The 23,682-nt window shown below is 42.4% G+C and overlaps 1 protein-coding gene across 2 annotated transcripts in view; it reads right to left on the bottom strand.

Annotated features, from left to right (window-relative positions):
- Positions 1–352: 352 nt before the first annotated feature.
- msh3 (mutS homolog 3 (E. coli)) overlaps positions 353–23,682 on the bottom strand; it is a 37,655-nt gene continuing 14,325 nt past the window's right edge. For both annotated transcript variants that reach the window (XM_034596027.1, XM_034596028.1), the window contains 11 exons: positions 23,172–23,359; positions 22,195–22,363; positions 21,906–21,970; positions 21,513–21,629; positions 21,132–21,239; positions 20,154–20,268; positions 19,765–19,922; positions 12,672–12,858; positions 3,093–3,225; positions 2,776–2,944; positions 353–720 (listed from right to left, as the gene is read on the bottom strand). In XM_034596027.1, coding sequence (XP_034451918.1) covers positions 642–720; positions 2,776–2,944; positions 3,093–3,225; positions 12,672–12,858; positions 19,765–19,922; positions 20,154–20,268; positions 21,132–21,239; positions 21,513–21,629; positions 21,906–21,970; positions 22,195–22,363; positions 23,172–23,359 — 1,488 coding nt within the window. In that variant the 3' untranslated portion in view covers positions 353–641. The remainder of the gene's footprint in view (positions 721–2,775; positions 2,945–3,092; positions 3,226–12,671; positions 12,859–19,764; positions 19,923–20,153; positions 20,269–21,131; positions 21,240–21,512; positions 21,630–21,905; positions 21,971–22,194; positions 22,364–23,171; positions 23,360–23,682) is intronic.

Below are 23,682 nucleotides of genomic sequence, written 5' to 3'. Positions count from 1 at the left end.
GGCTGTGCAGTTATAAAGACATTACCTACCCCCCCCCCCCCCGGCCTGTGAAGCTCACCCATCATCTGGGCACAGTCACACATATGTGAACTTTGACATGTGATATTCACTTCTGCAGCACAAGGCCTCAACCTGCATGACACACCTGAACCTATACTGTCAGTGGTTGAGTTGCATTGTGGGTGATGTAGACAACCCATGTGGACAAGGATGAAGAATGTGTGGAATAAAAAAAGATGACACTTTGATTTTCATCTTTTGTTTTTTTTGTGTTGCCTTTTTTTAAATGTCGAACGTGACTCGGAAAAAGGTTTTGGAAGTGAAATGTTAAATCAACAATCAATGAAACTCAAAAAGTATCAAGTTATTTTTTTTTATTCAACCACCGAACACAATGAAGTCACGTATCGTCTGGTTGGTAGAATCTACATCAGTCTGTTTAGACAGTTCAGTTACAGTACAGATGATGGTGACAACCTGAGATAGATAAAAGTCCTTATCACACAACTGCTCTTCTCCCTCGGCAGGAAGCCTTGTGTGAAGCAGACTTTCACGTCTGTAGAGTAATCATCCTTCAGCCTGTTGATTCACAGACAGCAGAGTTCTCTCCTCCTCATGTGTTGACTTCTGCTGCAGCGATGTCAGTTTGACCGCTGCCACTCCAGGAGGGACGACTTGTCCGAGACGCTCCAAAGATCCGACAGAAGTTTCACTTTGCTCCTAGAGAGACGGAGAACAAGACACAGAGACGTTGCTCAAACAAAGTCCTTTGTATAAAACAATTCTACATCCTCACACAGGCGCCTATGTGAGTCTTAACACGTCGTCGTCTCACACTCAGCTGTGTGAGGGGAGCAATAAAATCCCTGCTCTTAACCCTCGACCAGCAGCTCAACTCCTCTGTGTACGATTATTGTGTACTCAGCGCGGCTTCACTCAAACAACGGACAAACATTTCATATAGAGAGGATTACACTGACAGAGAGGTATGGCTCCGTGTGCGCGTGCGTGTGTATTGACAGATACTGTATTTCATAAGGTGAGGATTACTTAGGAAGTGAGAGCAGCACTCAGCTCCCAGCAGGCTGTCTGTTACCGAGCGGAGATGCCATGTACAAATTTATAGAGACACAAGTGTGTATTCGGAGAAAGTGCAATGTGCTGACACCTTGACAGCAAATGACTAAGAATTAGTCTTATTCCAGTTTCCTAACTCACTTTAACGTGTCTGCCTGCAGTGGTAGGTTCACTCTTATAGGAGGAATATATCCCAGGGAGAATTTGACTCATGCACGGAGACAAAATATGCAACGACAAAAAGTTGATTAAAAGTCCAGCAAATTTTTCTTTGTACCTATTTAAATTATTTTATTGTATGTTTTCTTTACATTTTCATTACAGGCAATAAGTAACACAGTTTTATTTGTATGTTCACTTTTATATATAATGAGTATGTTTCCAATATTTGGTGATAATTGTTTTGTGTATTGCAAATTGCACTGTAATGTGAGCATCAGTTCAACTCCACAAATTAAAAGCACATATTAGCTGAATCATACGCTATATGTCTCTGTAGTTGACTGAACATCCAACTAAGACATCATGAGAAGTCTTGGATAACATGTAAACTAAAATTGACAGTTACATTTTTACACCTTTCAAAGGGAGAGTTCAAGTTTTTTCCAGCACCCAAGAATTTTCAGACCAGAAGACTTCCTGTCACAAACTTGCCTGTCGCTCGCTCGCTCGCTCGCTCTCTCTCTCTCTCCTCTGTGCAAAGGTCCATCAGGTGAAAAACTCCGAGCTGCTCTGTTAATCTGTCTGATTTTCCGGGAGTTCTGGTACATTTTCTGGTTCAGATGTGTCAGCACGAGTATGAAATCAAGTTCACTTGGGTGTTAAAGCTTAAATAAACATTCAGTTTAGTGTCGGTGGAGCTTTGACTCCAAGTTTTCAGTTGCCGGGCTCCATTTGTGCTTAATAATATTTGAGAAACTCTGCAAAAACACAGGAGTAGGATATTTTATGATTTGTTGGAGGGTTTAAAAGCTACGCCTGCAAATTAGGATTTCACTTCTATAACGTTAGGGGACTTGAGAGAGACAGATTTTTAAAAATTACTTTAATTCCTTAATATCACATAATAATGATATCATAACTCAAGTTGCTCGGGATAACACACCACAGCAAATTCCTTGTATGTGTAAACCTGCTTGGCAATAAAACCTGATTCAGATAAAAAAAAATGAAACCTGTCTCTTGCCACCTCATGTGGTGCGTGATGTCATCTGGCAAAACACTGCAGTGGCCAAATAAATGCATGGTGCACTACTTTGTAATAAAACATGCCTAAAACATGCCATGTCGAAAAAATTGAATAACTGCTGATGCTGTTTTCAGAGGTGTGAAATCTTGTCGTAGAGTATTATGAATATTTTGTGTTTTCAAGCCTTAAAATACAGGATTTCATTGTCTCACCTGTAACTGAGGGAACACCCCCCACTGACACAGCCCGTGGCGCTGGACTCAAACAGCGCATTCTTTGAAACATCCAGTTTGAACCACAGACTCTCCATTATAATGTTTTGAGTCCAAAAGCACAAACTGAGATGGCATGAGCTGACTTAAAAAAATTCCTCTAGGCACAAAATAAATGACAAATGCTTTCTCAGGCTAAGTTGTGCCCCATGTGCCTCAGAAACAGATGTTGATGTGTAAAATCAGCGGAGCAACCCTTTACAGATTGGTAATGGTGAATATGTGTGTGCGCTGTACCTCCTGGCGTTGACCACGTTCTCCATCTCTCTGGCTTTACGAGCAGCAGTGTGTAGTATAGAATCTGGGATGTCGGCCAGACGGGCGACATTCAGGCCGTAGCTGCGCCCTGCAGCTCCTCCAGTTAGCTGGTAGAGGAAGGTGATGAACTCGGGCTGAACCTCATCGTCTGTAAGCAAACACACATGTATAAACCCTAAAATCTCAGCAAAGTGCCAGGAGACAATATTAAATTGTTGGAGTAGGACTGTTCAAAATCTAACTGCGTTACAGTCAAACCCATAATTTCCACCATAAAACAAAAAATACACACATACCATCAGCGTCAGTAGCAATATCAGGGTCATTGAGTAGGAAAGCCATATGGTAGTTAGCCACATGTCTCGGATACGCCTGCTCCAGCTCACACAGAGGGGGATAATGGGTCACAAACAGGGTTTGGGCTTTGACCTAAAAAAAAGGAAAAGAGTGTTAATATCCAGAAAAATGTGGTCTACAGGCAGGGACCCTGGCAGCTCTCCAGAGACAGCTGATATCAAAATGTTCAGGTTTAGGAAAACTGCATAAACAGGGTCAGTCGAGTGTGAATACAATCTGTACAATGTGTTCACAGTCAGAAAACATCCTGGTGAGGGGTAGAAACCCGCAGAGCTGCAGGCAGGACGACTGGATGGCTGCTCTGTAGAAGCCTGCCAGAGGAGCTTGTCTCTTCTGTTGTTTTTTAGTGGTGGAATATGTCTTTCTGGCAGCAGGTAAAAGTAAAAGTACAGAAGATGAAGTAACGTCACTTGTGCTGACCCTCCAGTGTTTGGTTTAACTGGAAACGGAGCTGCTGCCTTCCCAGTTCCCTCCTACTCACCAGCTTTGCACAGTGCCCATGAAAAATGAGATCTGATCACAGACTGGAGACAAGACCTTAAAAAATAATAAAAACTCAGGCAGCCGACATTGTAACATATTGCTGTTTAACACATTCATATCACAGACCACATGTTCTTACCAGGTGTAAAGAGGTTAGTTAAAGTTCACGACAATCCATCCAGTACATGTGGAGACGTTTCATCTAAAACAACATATGTCGACCTGCTAGTCGTCCTGAAGATAAAAGTCTGGGGATCAACAAAGTTTGACTGTAGATAAAGACATAACACATTTCGACTTCCTCACACTATCCAAAAAATGAAGCCATAATATCCCGGAAGCGAATGACGCCATCTTGCCCTACATGGTAGGGAGGTCTCATCGATTCACCAGTTTAACCAATCACGAGTCTCAGCTGTCGATCATGATGCTGTTTTTGGTCCATGTCCCATCCTCTAACATGGAGGAGGTGGGATCTATGACCTATATACTGCAGCCAGCCACCAGGGGTGATCGAGTTTTATATAAATCATAGGGTCTAAAATAAGAGGAAAGAAAGAAAGAAAGAAAACAAAGTACAGAGCGAATGCATTATGTAACGTTATCTGTCTGTTTCCACAACTAAGAAACAGTGGTAGCAGAAACACAAAGAGCAGAGCAGCTACATGTACTGTGCTTTGGCCCAGTGTTACTTAACTGCCTCTGTGCCCTGCAGTGTGCTGAGCCAATACATGACGACAAGCTTTGTGTATATTACCGCTGGTATGCACGCACGCACGCACGCACGCACACGCACACACACACACACAGCATCGTGTCACTTTTCCCGTTTATTTGCATCTTTTGTTTTATTTTTTGTTTCGTTCTCTTGAGGATTTCTGCCGTGAATCACAATTTTTCAGCCACTGGAGGCACATTCGGCAACGAAAAGGCACTTCACCTCATCCCGTTATTCTTTAATCTCTGTCAGGCCTGGAAGCCGCCCAGAGGCTGCGTGATTGAACTCTGGCAGTAAGGTTAAGTGATGAAAATCACAAAAAGCGGGTGGCGCTGAGCCTCTCTGCCAAATGCATGCACACACATTTTCCTCTGAGCGCTGCACTCTCAGGACAGCTGCTAAGAGCCCTTAACCAAAACAAATGCAGTTCCTTTTCCTGCTTACTTTAACAACCTAGTCACTATGAAAATATCTCCCACACGTATTATAAATCAGTTGTGACAAACTGTTGAAAAACAATTATATACGCGGCATTAAAAATCCAAGAGCTAGAGTTAATAAGTCCACGATTGTAATGATAACAAATCATACAGGAGTTCTCAGGGTGGAGGAGGAGGTCTGGGTCTTACATCATCGCAGCAGACAGGCGGCTGCAGGACTCGGCTAACTCCAGGATCAGCCCGCCAACCGCTCGGTCTAAGAAAGGTCACATGTCACGAGTAATACTTCCCACTGAAAGAGACATGCAAGGTCACTCCCACGTTTCTTACTGAGACACACAGAGCTGCACCTGCTGAAACGCACACACACACACACACACACACACACACACACACACACACACACACACACACACACACACACACACACACACACACACACACACACACACACACACACACACACACAACAAGCTCATACGTGCACACACACGCGCGAGATGCATCAATCCTTCCTGTCCACCTACACTGAAAAGTAAAAGCAAACGGAGGATGGCAGAGGGAGGCTGCAGCCTGGATAATGGTCTGATTAGCTGCTAATGGAAGCTCATTACCGGACCACCCCAGGGTAAAGTGGCAGCCTTGTTCAGCAGAGTTAGACTATCTGATGAAATTACTGCTGAATCAATTAGCCAATTAATTGATTAGTAACAGGCAATTTTGAAGATCAAATAACCATCATTTTAAGGATTAGCTGGTTCCAGGCGTAATAATCGTATACATCCATGTTTACGGTGTCTATATGAATGAATATGCAGGTAAGTTACAAGAATCTGCTACCCAGCATTTCTTGTCATATATGATCTTATGTAAACAAAAAAACTGTTCGGTTAATCAAAAAAATATTAAATCAGACATTAAGTTTTTGGCCACTTGGGGGCAGCAGAACCAAAACAGGGTAACAGGTCAGACAACCGAAACAATTTGTTAAAAGACACCAAAACAGAACTGTCAGTCGAAAATTCTACAGAGCTTTGCCCCTACACACCCATCGCTAATTTTAAAAAACTGACTATTTTTTAAAAGGACATAGACGATATTCACTTCCACTAGATGTCGCAAAAGCAACAGAATCTAATCTGGCCACACGTCTTCCCGTACTTCATGTTCTAACCGAGTTGTTGCGACCCCAGAAACACACATCAAGAAGCACAACTGATTAGAGCTACCCTGTCTAGACAAGAACCAACGAGAAAAACAATCGTGCCACATGCTAGCTCTGCTCCACAGCAAAGCTAGTGATAGCAAAATTTGCCAAACAAATTCCTAGTATCAATAACAACAAGTTAGCGTGTGTTGTCATTACATACCTAAGCTACTCACACATTGAGGAGCGGAAAAGGTCTCAGTATTCTGAGATGACTATACAGACACAAATATATGACTTGAAAATGGGAGATCATCATCTCTGGCTTTGAGAGCTGGAGTCTGGCTCTTGAAAAAGTTGGAACCGCCCGTAATGTAAACTAAAATCTGTTGTATATTTATAAAAAGATAGAGGGAAGCTTGTAGCGGTCAAACTTTCAGGAGGCGAGCTCCAGATGGGACAGGCTTCATGTTCGACTCAGCGTCTCTGCATCCGATCTGCCAAATGACACAGATATACACTTTCTCTGAATCGTGCCTCCTTGTCCACTACTTCTTGTTCTCAAGGATAAGTCTCGGTGTGTGTTTCAGCGTACACCTGTAGAGCATCATTACTCCCATGACATGTTGTCAAAGGGAAGAGTACGCATCCACTCTCCAATCTGAACATGAGGAAGTGGCTGGAGTTGTCGACATAACCATCGATGTCTCCGACCCCTCACTTCTCTTTGGGCAGTTAGACAAGAATCCAATTCTCACTCAAGCCAACACCCTTCGTGTTCTCACCTCTCAACTAACAAGGCAGTGTGTGTATGTGTGTGTGTGGGGGGGGGGGGGGGGGGGGGGGGAGAGGGAAGGATGGAGAGATTTGGTGTAAATGAGGCACGTGTGTTACTCACCTCTGACTTAGGCTGAGTCCAATTTGTCCTCTTATTATTCTAAATTATAATAGGGTCAGTGAAAAATGGGCGATAACCTTTCCTTTAGGTCAAGTTTTACCTCTAATATTAAAGGAAATGGGACATTGTTACTTTTAATTCTGGTCTGGTTCATGTCAAACTGGCTTATTTAAAAATGAAGTCCAGTTATGTTCCCCAAAAGCTGCTGGTCTTGGCACAGTGTTTGTCTGTTCTTATACTGTGGTTGTATCAAAAGACTGATGCAGATACAGGTCCTTGGGAGTAAAGGCTCATTTATGCTGCCTTACGAAAAGAGTTAAGTCCGTTTCAAACGCTGTAACCGTCACTACCCAGACACTTTCACGAGTCCTTTACGCTGGCATGGTTGTCAAGCAATACATCCACTAGAGGGCAGCGCAGAGTCGAGAGTTTCCAACAACAACAAAAATGGCAACGATGGAGGAGGTTGTGATGATGTTAAGACAAATACAAGAGCAGCTGTGTTGTAAACGGGCCAAGTAACATCATGAAGATGTCTGAAGTTTCTTACTAACAAAGTCTCCGATTAAAAAGTTCTGAGACTGTTGAAATTTCTTCCTCAAATGAACTGTCAGCTACACTCCCCCCCCCCACGATTTCCAGTGGTACTTCTCCATTTCCTCTGTTTCGTCCACAACTGTAAATACAGATGGTGGTACTGCCTCATTTTGTCTGTTTTGTTTGTATCCGTAAGATTTCAGAAGACGTGCACAAATACAAGTGAAATAAACGCAGCGTACGGACAGAAGGCTCTTTCTAACATGTGTTAAGAGTTTTGCTAAATCTTACAAATCTGTCCCAGACGACTATACATTTGAGGAGGGGAAAAAAATAAAGAAAAGACTTTCATCTGGAGTTTTTTTTTTTTTAAATATCGAGTATTTGACAAAGGTAAAAAATACTTTTATGACAGAAATATGTTTTTTCTTTCCTTGCATCATCTTGCAGCCCTTCAAGCTTTTATCCCAAGACCCTTCCTGCGGTCCCGACCCACATGTTGGATAACCACTGCACTGGAAAAAAAAAACACTCCAGCTACAAATTTTGACAAAGGAACGCAGTCACAGCGAGTCAAGAGAAAAACAGACAAGCATCTTGTGCGTCTGAGCACAGTGCAGGGACGAGAGTGCAGTGGAGCACACGTGGGTCTTCGGTGGAGCTTTGTGCATCAGCGCATCGGACCATTTACGCCCACGTGGAACAATACATTCTTCTGGAAAATGTACCCATGAGTGTGGAGCCAAAAAGTGAGCTTTAGTGTGTTGTAGTGTAAAGCTGGGCCGGGATGCTCGGTACTCTACTAACACAGAACATTATTACAGAGTCTGAGTCACGTTACGATCGGAGAGTTGTGTGTCGTGCTAAGTTAAGTGTGAAGCTAATGGCCGGACCTGCTGTTAGTGTGAATAAAAGTGAGAGCCCGTGTGAGAGTGAGCGGTGGCCAGAAAAGACCATGAGGTAAAAGAAGTAAATTATATAAGCGTGCACTGAAACAATCTGATGCTGTCCGTGATTTCACCCTGCAACTTCTAGCAGAAGCGATCCTCTCTCGTCTGCCTCTCTGTTTCTCTTTTATTGCTGCGCCAAGGCTGTCTCTCTTTTTATTGAGTGGTGTTACGAAACCCATCTACATTCTTAACTACCTCTCAGGTGAGTGCTGGGGAACAGGGGGGACGGTGCGTTACAATAACAACAGAGTCAAAGAGAAAGTAGTCTTGACTTTTGACATGAAAGGAGTCTGGCGAGGAGGAGGAGGAGGAGGAGGCGGCGGCGGCGGAGGAAGAGGAAGAGGGCAACAAGGCAGAGGAGGAAGGGGACAGAGTAGGAGGAAGAGGAGGGAGCATTAAAGACTCTGCAGGTCTGCCTGTATCCAGGATATCTCCCTTTGTGCTCTTTTTATTTGTCTTTGCTTTGATAGCAAGGCCTTTCTAACAAATCAATGCTGTTATACAATAGGTAGTTAGAGAGCTCCCTCCTCCTGCCAGCAGCAGCTCCCTTCTTACACATCTTCGCTCTACGCTTTCCAGCAGGATTACACAACGCCAAAGACTCAGTCCAAAAATTAATGTGGAACTGGCAAAACATTAGAACTGGAAGGAGGTTTGTGAAAATAAATATTTACTCGTCTATATTTGAACAGGGGTAACTCGGGGTAATTCGGAGCTTTTTGATTGAGGTCTTGGAAAAGAGAAAGTAAATAAATACCAAAATACCAGATCTCCTCGATTGGACACGGCTTCGACTTCACATATGGTAGAAATTGGATTGGATTGTATTAATGGTAAAACCCACAGAGGGAATGTTTCCCTGTGGACTGACGCTGGAGGTACAACATGAGGCTCATCCTTTCCTAACCACCAGGACGCACAAAGTCACCGGCGGTCAGATAAACACCTGGTGGCCTGTTTATCCACAGTTGAGTTCTTCAGGTGCGAGATTAAATGCATGATTCCTGAGGTCAGCGTAGACAAAGTGATTCTGCTAAATCCTTTCTACCCAGAGAAGCTGCTGCCTCAAGGCACCAACACTACACACACATAAACATACACACACATATAAACATACACACACTAGATTATAGTAGTTTTTGTCTGTGTTGTGTATATCTGATCTTGCTGACTACGCTCTATCGTAGAACTTGAGTCATATATAAGCAATATCAATGGCTGTGGCTCAGGTGGTAAAGTGGGTTGTCTGCTGATGGGAAGGTCGGTGGATAAAACACTAGCTCGTCTTTTCAAAGTGTCCTTGGGCAAAATACTGAACCCCCAAACTGTTTCATCAGTGTCTGAGGGCATGTGTGATACAGAAAAACTATATATAGAAGTGATGTGTGAATGTGAGTGTGAAAGGTTGAATGCAACCTGTAGTGAGAAGTGCTCTGAGTGGTCGTTAAGACGAGAGAAGCTCTATATAAATACCACTTAACTTACCACCACTGTATCGGCATCCAGAGCCTGGACCACATGGATTTTTGGGGGCTGATGCCAATACTGATATAAGCTGGTGAAAATCTTCTGATAGCGTTCAGTATACAATACGGTATATTAAAAAAGATGTCATTATGAAAGTCTCATGAAAAAGTAATTAAGGTTTGACATTTTACAACCATGGATTTTATTATAAATAAATTACTCTAAATAAAAGGAAAAAGCAAATACATAGAACTTTTCATATGAGGAAACGCAGGGATCTGTCGAACGCAGATACGGATATGTCTGTGAAAAGACTTCTTCAGACTTTACTGTCTCAAGTCTAAAGAAAAGCTCAAATAGACAGATTCTTATTGGCCAACAGGTAAATCGTCTGGACTCTTATTTTGACCGAAAAGCAAAGAGAAACACATTTTGTTCCTAATACAAGTTTCGGTGTTAAATTTATGTTCACCTGCTAGACGCTCACTCTCCGTTTGTGGATCCTGAAAGTAAAACTATTGTCCAAAATAAATAAACAACAAAGAGCTGCAGAGTCAGGTGATAACTCTCGGTAGGAATTATACTACAATCAACTCCTCACATTACATGATCAAACATGATTAATTATTAATACAAAAATTATTGATTAATGCAGCTTTAAATGGACTAGTCCAGCCTAAATGATTTATCTTGTAATACATTACATTAGATACATTATCATACATCTATCTGCTGTTACCATCATCTTTGATAGCAAAGTTATTTGTCCAGCTATAAATATCCTGTCCCCACACACAGGCGACTGCACACAGAATAAACAGGTATGTAAATGTCATATGTTCAAAGAGCCTCAGATCTACGACGCTGCAACGGAAAAATCTGCCAGATTCTTTATCACAAGTCTTTCTCCATTAATTAAAAATGCATTTGCGCTACTTGCTGCATTTGATCTAACAGCAGAGGTGCGTGTTCAAATCCACAGGGGAAGGACCTTACTTGTCACATAGATAAAGAGATCAGACAGGTTAGGAAAATATGCTGACTGTTCGTTGAGATCGTGAACGGAAGCGTCTCCTCACAACCTAAAGCACGGAGCCATGTCGAGGTTAAATAATGAGTTTTCTGCGCTCACACTATTGATTCAGTCGTTCAACACAAATTGGTACATACAAGTTTACAGAACAATTAGTTCTCCACAAATTAACTTGGCAATGCCTGTATTGATAAACCCCTCAATTTTTAACACAAACATCCCCCCCCCTCTCCTCTAGTGGTCTCTCATGTGCACTGAGATACTGAAAAGGCTCCTGACTGTGCCATTTCACACAATCCCAGCGGAACAATCACACAAACACACACACAAAAACACACATACAGCCGTGTTTCCATGACTTCAGGGAAAAATACATTGACTTACATTCATTTCCTGGAGACTGAATGTTACTCAAGCCCGACCTTACCCCAACCTTTAATGATTTTTCTTATGGAGACTTGATATCTGTCCCGACCATGTCCTCATATGTGACTGTGTAAAGAGATTTAGGTCCTCACAACATTAGCACGCACACGCACACACACACACACACACACACACAATCTCTCTCATAGGAATACCGAGCACTGCAAAGCTTTTCCAGCTCTGTAGCTTCTCTTCCTAAAATTGCACCTTTCTTTCTTCCACACACATCATTTTACTGACAGCTGACAAGAATGTGAAGGAAACGTGTTATTATGGCGACGACGCATATGCACACATATCTTCCTTTTTAAGCTCAAAGGTGGACGTTGGACAGCCTGTCACCGGCCTTGATTGTGTGGGCGTCACATGGGGGGGGATACAATGAGCACTGCTGCAGTACAGCATGTCGCACATCCCTTTATTAATTAGGTATCTAGGGGTCACTCTTTCTTTTCTTTCTCTTTCTTCTTCCAATGCATCCTCTGCTCAAATAGGTTATTAACGCTATAGATCAAGCCTCTCCGCAATTGTGCTCGGTCTTCAAGAGCTGCTCTGCTGCTGCAGCTGCTCTCTGGTGGCTCGTTTCGCGCTGCAAGAAAGAACCAATCATGGCGGCCTGAAGAGCGCACACGATCGAGCACTTGCACAAATAGAAACATGTGCACACCCCTCTTCACTGAGAGCCACTAATTTGAAGGCTAACTGGGCTGTTTCACATTCCAGAGGGTGTTTCACCAGCGTTTATTTATTTTCCCCTCCAGCTCTTTTTCTTCTTTCTCTTTAGAGATAAAATATGTAGAAGTTCTTCATTAAAATGTTTAAAAAAAAAACTACTAGATTTATGTTATATATTTTGTTGACTTGTGTACTTATATTATCCAAAATGTTTCCAACAATGTGCAAACCCAGAGAAATCCTCAATTTCATTCAATGCAACAGGACTTTTCATTTTCTTTGCTTTTTAATTGGGTCATATCCTCTTTATCCCTGGCTTTGCCCGTATATAGATTGAGAAGACAACAACTCCCATGATCCCATGCTGCTTCACGACATCATCAACTAGGTCTTTTGTTATTGTTTTGATTGATACACCCCTAACGGCCGAGGTTACATATTGTATGTTTAAATATTTAAATCTGTGTGATTGGTCGACTAAATGATTCAACTTTGCGACACTTACTATAGGCACCAGAAAACTAGTCACTTAATAAATTATTAATAATTTGTTGCCCTGGTTAAATGTTGTGTTTAAGATGTTACGCAGCTTTCTGCTTCCTGCCTATTGAAGCTGACACGTATTAGCAAACTAACAGTTTTTTTAAACGGTGCCAACTTTTCACTTTTTGATTGATTTGTCACTTTTAGATTTATCACTCAGAGTAACACTACTATCGAAAGTACACACAAAAACACACTTACGTCTCTGATGAAGTACTCCAGGGTGGCATAGGCGATGGCGATCCCATCATGGGTGCTCGTGCCCCGTCCCAGCTCATCCAGGATGACCAATGAACGCTCGGTTGCGTGGGAAATGATCTCGGAGGCTTCGGTCAGCTCTTCCATAAACGTACTGCGCCCTTTGAGGATGTTGTCTGAGGCCCCCATCCTGACGACCAATCAGAGAAAAGAAGAAACAGAAGCCAGAGGTTAAAAGTTTTTTTAGATGATTAGAGGAATTTGGACTAGATCAGCTTTGGCGATCTTGGATTCAAACTGCTGCTTTGACGTAGGAATGTGCCAGGGACCAAATTTACTGTTTCAACAGACACAACCAACAAGTGACATTCACAAAAATCATTATAAAATTATGAACAAAATAAAGAAACCTTGTGCCACTCATTGTCAAGTGTCTGCAGCAACAGCTGGATCTCTGTTTTTCCTTCCCTTTGATTGTGTGGGTGTACAGGCATCATACTTTGCATATGTCTGCAGAGGGTGACACTGCTCCCACTGATGTGCTCAATTTGGTCCAAAGCTTTTGATAATAATAAAAATAACTTGAGTTTATGTAGCGGCTTTCAAGAGACCCAAGGACGATTTACCTGTGTCACTAGGGACCAAAAGAAAAAAGAAAAGGATCCACACAAAACAGGACAGAAATAATCAGCACTAATTCGCAGGGGAAAGTCAAATGGTTTTACAGGTTTCACAGAAAATAAAGAATCTACTGTTTCACTTCACCATGTTTGTGCTTGTATGGGGTCGTAATCACAGTTCACATCCTAAATGCTGTCAAACTTTTCAAGAAAAGTCAAAATCACTGTAAAATGTGTCTTTTTTTTGTGATGCATCCACTTCCACTATAACTTACTACAAAGGATTAAATGAGCGATTGTTGCACCTAATGTTTATTTACATTCCCGACATCACCTGGTTGATATTGTTCATTTAAAATGGTGAAAATTCGAAAACCTCCATCAAGAAATAAAGGATTGTGTGTGTGTGTGTTTTTAATTGGTTATAAACATTTTAAGTGTCTCGTCATTGCGTAAGCTGAAGATGAATGTTCACCTCCTCATCATCAGGCTGAAGTTAGTGATTTGTAACAAGTTAACGAGAGTTCATTGAAACTTGGAATAAAAGAGTAAGAGGCGTTTAGGAAAAGAATTGCAAGCAGTCCCGTGTGATGAGAAAAATTATGATTGATGATACTTAATTCCCGGAGAAGGGAACATTTAAAGCCAGTGGCATCGAATCAGCGGCAGTGGAACAAAGCTACCTGATGTTGCCATCTGTCGAGTCCATGTCAATAAATATGTGCAGACAAGAAGAAAAATACTATGACAACATGTTGAATCCTTCCCGAGCCTCGGAGCCAGTCGGAGCGCTCCTCTGATGCTCTGATGCGGAGCGACAGAGAGACGCCGTGACTCATCTGATAAAAACTCTGCTCCAGCTGGATCACAGATGCAACATCGCTCAGCCAGTCAGTGTTTCTCACCTCCAAATCTGTCTCTGCCCGTCCTCATTGACCTTCAGCATAAAACCTATCAATGAAACACCAACAGGACCCTGCAGCGCTGTGAGTTACTATGGATACACCACACGTCACGCAGGAGTGGGGTGTGGCAGACATGCTGCTGCATTTCATTAGCCAATTTATAGTGTGTGTGTGTGTGTGTGTGCGTGCCTAAGACTAAATTGTGACATTGGATCTATACTGCATGGCATACAGGGTGAACAGGATCAGATGGAAAGCGGGGCACACCATGTCCGACCATTGACGAGAGGAGTGCGGCGTAAAGCCGACAACCCTCCACCAGCTGGGTGTCCTGCTGCTCTCGTCCTTCTTCCCACCAAACAAACCGATTCCGAAAATAGTCTCCATTTATTATCACCTCACACATTTCAAGTGTTTGTGTAACACTCACGAATCCCTCTGGGATTGATCTCTTAGCTATGTTTTCACTCATGTCCATTTGTACGTCCATTTGTTTCGGTCAGTCTGTCAGTTGGTTGGTCGGGCAACACAAAAGCTGCTGAACAGATTTCCACGCAACTTGGTGGAGGAAGGGGACATGAACCAAGGAGGAACCCATTCAATTTGATGTACATCCAAAAGGGGCAAAACCAGGAATCGCTTTCTTTACGATTGAGAGATTGGGTGTTTAATGACATGTTCACAGATTTACCAGGGAATAATTAATCGATCTTAATTGAAAAAAAATAATAATCATCAAAAAATTAGTTGAGGCTTGCTTGATTTTAAGGAGGCTTATATCACCATGTTTTAATGGAGCCTGACTTTTCTGTTTAATCACGACTCTGTCACACAAAACCTCCACAAGTCAGAAGTCTCTTTTCCAAACTGACAAACTGATCCGCGGGAGACGTGAGTTCAGTGTTTATTCTTCAATAACAGCTGGCGTCTTAAAGAGTGAAAGGAAGAAATCCACACTCCTCCATGTCCATGTGGTTTCACTCTGTATCACCGATCTGTGATGTTAAGTGAATTCAGGATGTTATTTAGTTTATTTAATGTAGGATACTCACTCTCCCTCTAACAGGCAGAGGAAGAAACCTCGTGGCAATAGTGGATTTGTGTCAGTGCGACTTTAATGCTGAAAAAAAGAGTATTTAAAGAAACTGTTGCTGTTTAAATGAAAGACAGAAACAAATGTCTGATGTTTACTGTGCATGGCGGTTAAACTTCACTACGACATAACTGGAAACATTTCCGAGGAAACATAAATACAATGTGTATTATCCACAGGAAAAGAAAAACTGTTCTTTTAACGGTTAAATTTGTGTTTCTTCAGCAGGAGGTTTATTTATTTACTTGTATTTCACTTGTACAAGTCCACTGACCAATTTTCATGAAGTGGTTTTCAGTAGATGAGCAAATCCAGATCGTAAGGCTGAGCGATGTGGCCAGAATTTATATTAATGTTATTTATGTTAAGTTTAAAGACAGATTTTTGTGCCTGAGTGAAGGTTGTGGTTTTAAACTCTTTGTTCCAAGCAGATGACAAAAACTTTATAAACACTAAAACATTTTATAAACCTGAGGTAGATCAATTATGTGTTATACCTCCTCACTGTGCTTAAACATGATCAATATATATTGGACCTTTGTTATATTTCTATTGATGAAAAATATATATTGCAATACATATTCATATTGTTTTATCACCCATCATTTTATCGCCAAATCAAGTCAATACAAGCACATCAACCTGTGACCTTTATTATCCATATTGCTGAGTTCAGCTCAGATTTGTCGGACTCGTCTGAATCATGGATTCCTGCAGTCTGATGGAAAGCTCCTGGTCGTGCACACACTAAAGGCCTAAACCAGCCCCGCACGCCGCCTACAAGATGGAGCACTGCAGCACTATAAACACTCAGAGGAACAACTGAGTCGATTTAGGATACCGACTCTTCTCCACATGCTCCACATGTTACAACACCCACTTAGGTGAGGAGGTAACACAGAGATCTGCTGGCACCGAAACACCCACCAAGTCTTTCTGGATATTAGCTTCATTTCTGGGCCCCAAAGAGAAGTAGAGAAAAAAAAAAAAGCATCTCCCTGCATCTTCTGATGGGAGATGAGCTCGTGAAAGACTTAAACACAGAATAATCACTGCTAGTCTACGGTCGATTAAAGGTCCTTTTCAAAACACACTTTTGCATTCTGCTTCTTTGGCTGTTTCCATAACAACCGTGAAATGATGGAAGAATGTGCTCCATAACCCGCAGGACTTGATACCGACAAGAAAACACACACGTACGTGTTGATGTGTGCACAACTGCACATGCGTACACACACACACACATCAGGCTGCGGGCTTACTCTGCTTCAGCCTGTAAAAGAGCAGACAAATAATAATGCTTGAATAAGTGAATGGTTTATGTGTAAAAATCAGTGGAGTGGGCAGGTAAATAAAAACAAAACTGTGAGAAGGGATGCAGCTTAAAAACAATCTCCAGTTTATTCATTTTATCCTCATTGATAATCAATCATCCGGATCGGTTCAGACAGGAGATCCCATTAGACACCTACGCACCATCTCATTACCCCCCAACCCACAAAGTCTGCTTATTCCACTCTAGTAAAACTCACAAGCTCTCGCTCCACGTCCCCTCCTCCCTTTCGCCCATAAACGCATAACATCACACTCTTTCTTTCTCACACACACACACACACACACACACACACACACACACACACACACACACACACACACACACACACACACACACACACACACACACACACACACACACACACACACACACACACACACACACACGCTTGAAGCAATTCCCACTGCTGTGTCTATTATGCTTGACGCAGCAGTGGGAATTGATTGAGCTTTTATTATTAAGAGCGATTTTCCTCAGGATCTTACACTCAGTGATGAGAGGGAGGCTGAGTAGACCAATTAGAAACAGACAGGACAACAGAGGTAACGGAAGAAGGTGGAGAGAGGACAGTGGATACTGTGCAGGTGTGTGTGTGTGTGTGTGTGTGTGTGTGTGTGTGTGTGTGTGTGTGTGTGTGTGTGTGTGTTTTCCCTGTGGATATTAATTAGGTCTGAGTTGCACTTTTTTTCTAAGAGGAAGAGATAACCTCCATCATTGATCAGAGACCTGAGTAAACAACAGAGACACACACGTGCAAACACATGAACGGTTTTGTGTTACATCACATATATGTGGAGGTTCAGTGACTGAAGTACAATCATTCTGGGAACAGACCGTGCACTATACTGATCTGACTTCAAGAGACTCTAGAGAAGCATTAACTGCACTCAAACCTCAGACTTTTAGAAATATCTAGAAATAGGAAGATTTCTATAAAAACAGATCAACTAAAGGTTCATGATGATATACTCGGGCTTTCAGGTGATGACCATAAACTGTAACATCCTCAAGTGTGTCCTCAGTAGCGTGAATAACTCTGCCTACGCCAAAAAGCCCCCTTTATGAAACAACATTTTAAATCACTAGATCCAGATTTTTGTTTGGATCTGAACCAAATGCAAATCAGTCCCTTAAACACGCTTGTTGAAAAACACCCCATCTCACAATGTCGAGCCCTTAAACACACACTTCAAGATGTGAGGAGCAGCCAAATCACCTCATCACACTAATCTGAAACCTGTTTCTCTATAGGATAGAACACACACACACACACACACACACACACACACACACACACACACACACACACACACACACACACACACACACACACACACACACACACACACACACACACACACACACACACACACACACACACACACACACAGTTTCGGTGTGCTGTCACGTCACTGACTCCCACTGGGTTAATACACAAGAACATGCTTAAACCCACAAAAAAGCAACAATTACACACATCTGCAAACCATTAGGTTTAATCACATGGTGCGGCAGAGGCTGTATAACAGAAACCATATATTGGCCTGTGTTCCACGCTAATGTGTAGTCAGGACTGGAAACTACACACAGAGCTTACAGCTACCCTGATGCTAATGAGAGCAATCATCAGCGGCAGAGAGAGAGAGAGAGAGAGAGAGAGAGAGAGAGAGAGAGAGAGAGATGTTCTCCCACAAAGCCTTATTGTCTGATGGGTCCTTCGATACAGGGAGACGCATCGTAGCGATCAATATCACAACAATGGATCCGGCCTTGTTTAACAACTCTTCTTCAACTCCCCCCCCCCACACACACACACCTCATGTATCGCCTCCCGTGTGGTGAGGAACAAATGGGATAAGAAGGGATTAGTGTCAGTGCTTAAAATAAACTCGACCGTGTCACAGACGAGGAAGCTGACACGAGGTGAGTGAGGTGTGAGTTGCGGGAGATAAACTCGCGACAAAAAGAAAATATCACTTTTCTCCCCGTTGTCCTTGTGTATAATTGCAAGAACAAGAAATTAATATTCTGGAGAGCTTCACTCAGGTATCACTCTTCTGTCCAATATAAAGACACTATAGCTTGCAATGGCATCACTTTTAAATAATAGACTAGTTATAGAGTATGTGCCTGTAATCGTGGTGTGTATGATCTTATCTTTAATATATCAACCAGGAAAACATCCACATGATTTTTGCCCCCGAGAAACTAAGGACGTTACGAGAGCTTCAGTGTCAAGTCAAAGTTTTGACGGTCCTCGTTTTTCTGAAGTTAAACGGGTGACGAAGGTTCCACAGGCGTTGTGTAGACACTGGAGAGAGAATGCCTCCACTGACTGACGAGGGCATCACAATAACCTCCAAGCATTCTAGTCTGACGTCATTAGAGAAGAAGAAGAAGGCGGCAGGCACAGTAAACAACTGGAAGGTATGAAACCACATTTAAATTCATGCTCATTTAACAGGGTCTGAACAGAGAAATTCATGGTGAATGAGTTTTATTCTTGACTCTACATTCACAACATGTGGTCAAAATGTTCAGATCCTGAAGTGTTAGTGTTACTGTGACAGCTGGCAGCTGCTGTAGTGGTGCTCCAGAGCAGGGTCCTGTCTGTATAATATAACACCGACTTTAAAAATAAATGATTTCACACCACCGGTCTGTCAACTTGTTAGTGTGTTGGCACATCGTGTGTGAGCCACAGCCACTGTTCTCCCTTTCTATCTATAGGTGTGGTAATTGGTCTGATTTAATAGTGGAAGAGGAAGTGGAAGAGGATGTGGTAGTGGTGGTGATGTCAATTCATACTCAGTAATGTTTTTATTTTCCCAAATCATTAAATGTAAATCACTTAGAAACTGGACAGATGTCTCATCATATTTTATAACGCAAATGCAACAAAAAAGGTTGAGTAATCACGACGGAAACGCATCAGTGCAGATGATTTTTAGAGTAGTGTGCATTTATATCATTTTATTAATTACTCTTTGCATGAGTCACTCTGAGAAGGTAGTAAGTACATTTTCACCAAGTGTTTAGCTTGTTATCATCTTTCTAAGCTGTGTATAGATGTGTTTTCACAGTTGTCAAACATGTACAAAAATAAAGCTGAGGTGGTTTTCACACGTGCTTGTGTTCATACCTGGTGTAAATGCCGTCCAGTGCACCCAGACGGGCCTCAGAGGCCGGCACATACGAGCCCATGTGAGCCATGATGCAGATCAGAGCCACCTGACGAATGTAGGAGCTCTTACCCCCCATGTTAGGACCAGTGATGATCATGGTTCTCCTGCCATCACCCTGGAGGAGAGGAGAGGAGAGGAGAGGAGAGGAATAAGAGTGTCGTAGACAGACGATGGACAAGGAGAGACAGAATAAGATATCTGCATGCTGTTGCACAGCTGAGGAGGTGGGAGGACTGAAAGCTTGGCTTCTCTTCCTACTGGCTTGTGCTTCTGTGGCAACATTAACCTACACCCACTCCATCACTCCAGCACGGAAGTGTGTGTGCGTGTGAGAGTGTGTGTGTACCTGTAGTTCAGTGTGGTTGGGCACATACTGGTTTTGCACTCCCATAAGTAAGTCTATAGCAGGGTGTCTGCCATCCCTGATGATGATCTGACGCTGATCTTCACACACAACTGGTCTGAAGACAGAGAACACACTTCAGTTTAGCATAAAACACACCAACACACAATATACATACAAGTCTTAAGATGGCATAATCATTAAAACTGACACCTGGAGCTGAATGCCACAATATCACTGTGTACACTGAGTATATTCCTCAGCTTTATTTAAGATACAAATAAAGTCTAATAATAGATTTTAGTTATAGACTTCAACTTACTCTTGAAAACATTCAACATTATTTAAATAAAGCTCTTATCATTGAAGTTTTCTGCCATGTCTTTTACAAAAAAAAAAACATACTCCATTAATCCCAAATAATATGTAGACCTGCCGGTGCCCCAGTTAAATTCTATTGAAATATATTAAAGACACACACACACACACACACACACACACACACACACACACACACACACACACACACACACACACACACACACACACACACACACACACACACACACACACACTAAATGAATTAAAGAGCGATAGCAGAAATTAAGAAAGATGAAAAAGTTAAAGACAAACAAAAGGAATAAATCTCCATTTACAAAGGGGAGACAAACTAAAATACTAACATGTGTAGAGATAGACAATACGTGCGTGTGTGTGTGTGTGTGTGTGTGTGTGTGTGTGTGTGTGTGTGTGTGTGTGTGTGTGTGTGTGTGGGAGAGATGTTGGCGTTCTGGCAGAGCACGCCATGAGCCCGGTGCACACTCCCACACACAGCCTGTCTGAGACTATAGGACACGACTCAAGACACCCACACGCACACGAGACAGCAAAAAAAAAAAAATGCACACCCGCACGCACACAAACTCAATACACACTTGCACACAAACACAAATATTTATGGTCATTATGAGCAGACATCACCTGCAATAGTCCCCTTGTTTAGCAACCTCAGCCAATGAAAGGAGGCAGTCCATGGTTGCTAGGTGACTAATAGCCCTTTTCATGGTGTGATAGTGCTCTCCAAACTCACTACAGAGAGAGAGGGAGGGAGGAGAGAGATGTTCACGAGCAAGTCAAGGTAAGTACATTCAGTGTTCTGAGGAGACGACACTAACGGTGACTTGACTGAAACAGACGTGTGCCGGCATCTCTTTGACCCAGAGACTGGCATGTTTTAAACAGTTCTTTATTTGGGTTTATGATCGTGTGGTTGTGTGTGTGTGTGTGTGTGTGTGTGTGTGTGTGTGTGTGTGTGTGTGTGTGTGTGTGTGTGTGTGTGAGAGATGATGCAAAGTGTCGTACTCCATAAAATTGATCCACTCGCTCTGACAGTCCAGCAGCAGCTGCTCGCGGAGCTGCTGCAGCTTCTTGTAGCGCTCCACCAGGAAAGAAGAGTGATACCTGCTGACTGTCTTGGTGCTGCAGAGGAGACAGGGGACAGAAGTGTGGTGGAGGAGGAAGAGAACAAAGAAATTAAAGGAGACATATGATGCTTTTTAAGTTTTCTCCTTCCTCTAGAGTGTTATATAGTCTTTTGTGCACGTAAAAGGTCTGCAAAGTCAAAAAGCCCCCAGTCCGTGGTAAAGTGAGTTCGCCATTTTGTGTCCCACAATCCATTGGAGGAGAGAGAGAAGCAGGAACAGCCTGAGTGTAAGAGTGTGAGTGAGTGTGTGTGTGTGTGTGTTGTGAACTCACCTGCTGATTATGACCCAGTCACGTGGAACAGTAGATGCCAGTGAGTTCTTCACCTGAATCAGAAACTGAGGGCACAGGATGAAGAGGAGGTAGGAAACTTTCATAAATACGACGGAGCAGACGGACAAAAGAATGTGTCTCTTCTGATTAAAACTGACACGCACACACACACACACACACACACACACACACACACTGAGAAGAAATCAGATCATCACAGTGAGTCAGGCTTTCACCCAAATAATGCCATCCATCTCCTACCACACACACACACACACACACACTGTACCTCCTGTCCAGAGACGGTGATGTAGTCGAGCGCAGGGGCCTTCAGCGTCAGTCGGATTTCCTTGCGGTGGTCTTGAATCTCATTGAGGGCGGTCTGGATCTGCTCCCTCCTTTCCTGTAGCACCGGGAAGCCGGACAGGTCTGAGAACAGCTCTGTCTTATTCCCCATCCTGCACAGATACAAAGTCCACATTTGAGAGGGCCCAGTTACTGGATCATATCAATAATATGGATAGAATATTAAATACTTTTTACTGTTACTAAAAAGACGTATTGAAATGTGTATATTCTAATACGATGTCTGCTGGTTCTCGCTTTTATGTCCATGTGAAAATAACACAATGCACAACAAATACTCATTAAGGTTCTTCTTTCCTTAAATTGTTATATAAAACACAGTGCAGAGTACAAGTCAAATTTATCAGCAAAACTTACTGTTATTATGAGTCCTCTACTAGTGCTTGTGTAATATTTGTAGTCAGTTCTTTGAACGTAAGGTTTTGCTGCTTCTCTCTGTTGTATATTATCGCGAAATGCAAATTGAAAATTGCTCTCCGAAGAATCAAAGTTGGGATTTTTCTGTAATGTTTTGATTAATTTGAAGCAATTCAACGTTAATAAAAAATGAAATAATTGATCTATTATTAAGGTAAACTTTAAGTGCAGCCTAAAGTGAGTTTCCATGACAAAGCAATTCCAATGATATATTGATATAATTCTCCATATTCTTTCGCAATTAACAATAATAACAAAAGTTATTAAATAAACAGTCACCCATAATGTTTAGTTTGACAGCAGAAAGATATGCACTTTGCACACCAGTAATCATTTTCTGTGTAAAAAAAACCTTCCTCCAAAACCCCTAATGGTTATTGTTTTGGAGAGTGTTTTTGTATACGAGACTTTTCTATTCTTCCATTTTGTATCAGCGCTCAGTCAAAATCCTCACACCTCCTTTTCATGCAGCCGGATACTCACTGGGCCGCCTTCTTGTTGAGCACCTTGAGGAAGCTGTGGGCTGGATCCAGCAGCTTGGGAATGTCCAACAAGAGGCTTTGGAGCAGCTTGGACCTGATCTGTGCCTCGATAGCTGGGACCAGGGCCTGGAGTTCAAGGCCTACGCGACAGAGACTGCTAGTGATGATGTAAAACTCCTGCGTGGAAGACTGAAAACACACACACACACACACACACACACACACACACACACACACAGAGAGAGAGAGAGAGAGAGAGACATGCATCATCATTGAAGCATTAATGGTATAGCAGGCAGTGATTCTGACATAGTATCTGTATCGTAAAGGAAGCTGCGTCTGATCAGTGTGTAATGGTTATTTATAAAACAGAAATAAGAAGCGCGCGCGCGCGAGAGAGAGAGAGAGAGAGAGAATGTGTGTGCTTTATTTCTTTAAACCAGCGAGATTAGATCACTAAATCTCTCCTGCTCTGGATATGGCAGCCAAGCTTAAAGCACGACCAGCGACTG

The sequence above is a fragment of the Hippoglossus hippoglossus genome, chromosome 9 (genome assembly GCF_009819705.1).
Source record: "Hippoglossus hippoglossus isolate fHipHip1 chromosome 9, fHipHip1.pri, whole genome shotgun sequence".
Lineage (NCBI taxonomy): Eukaryota > Metazoa > Chordata > Actinopteri > Pleuronectiformes > Pleuronectidae > Hippoglossus > Hippoglossus hippoglossus.
The sequence above is the reverse complement of the archived record's forward strand: the minus strand, read 5'-3'. Positions and strand labels throughout refer to the sequence as shown.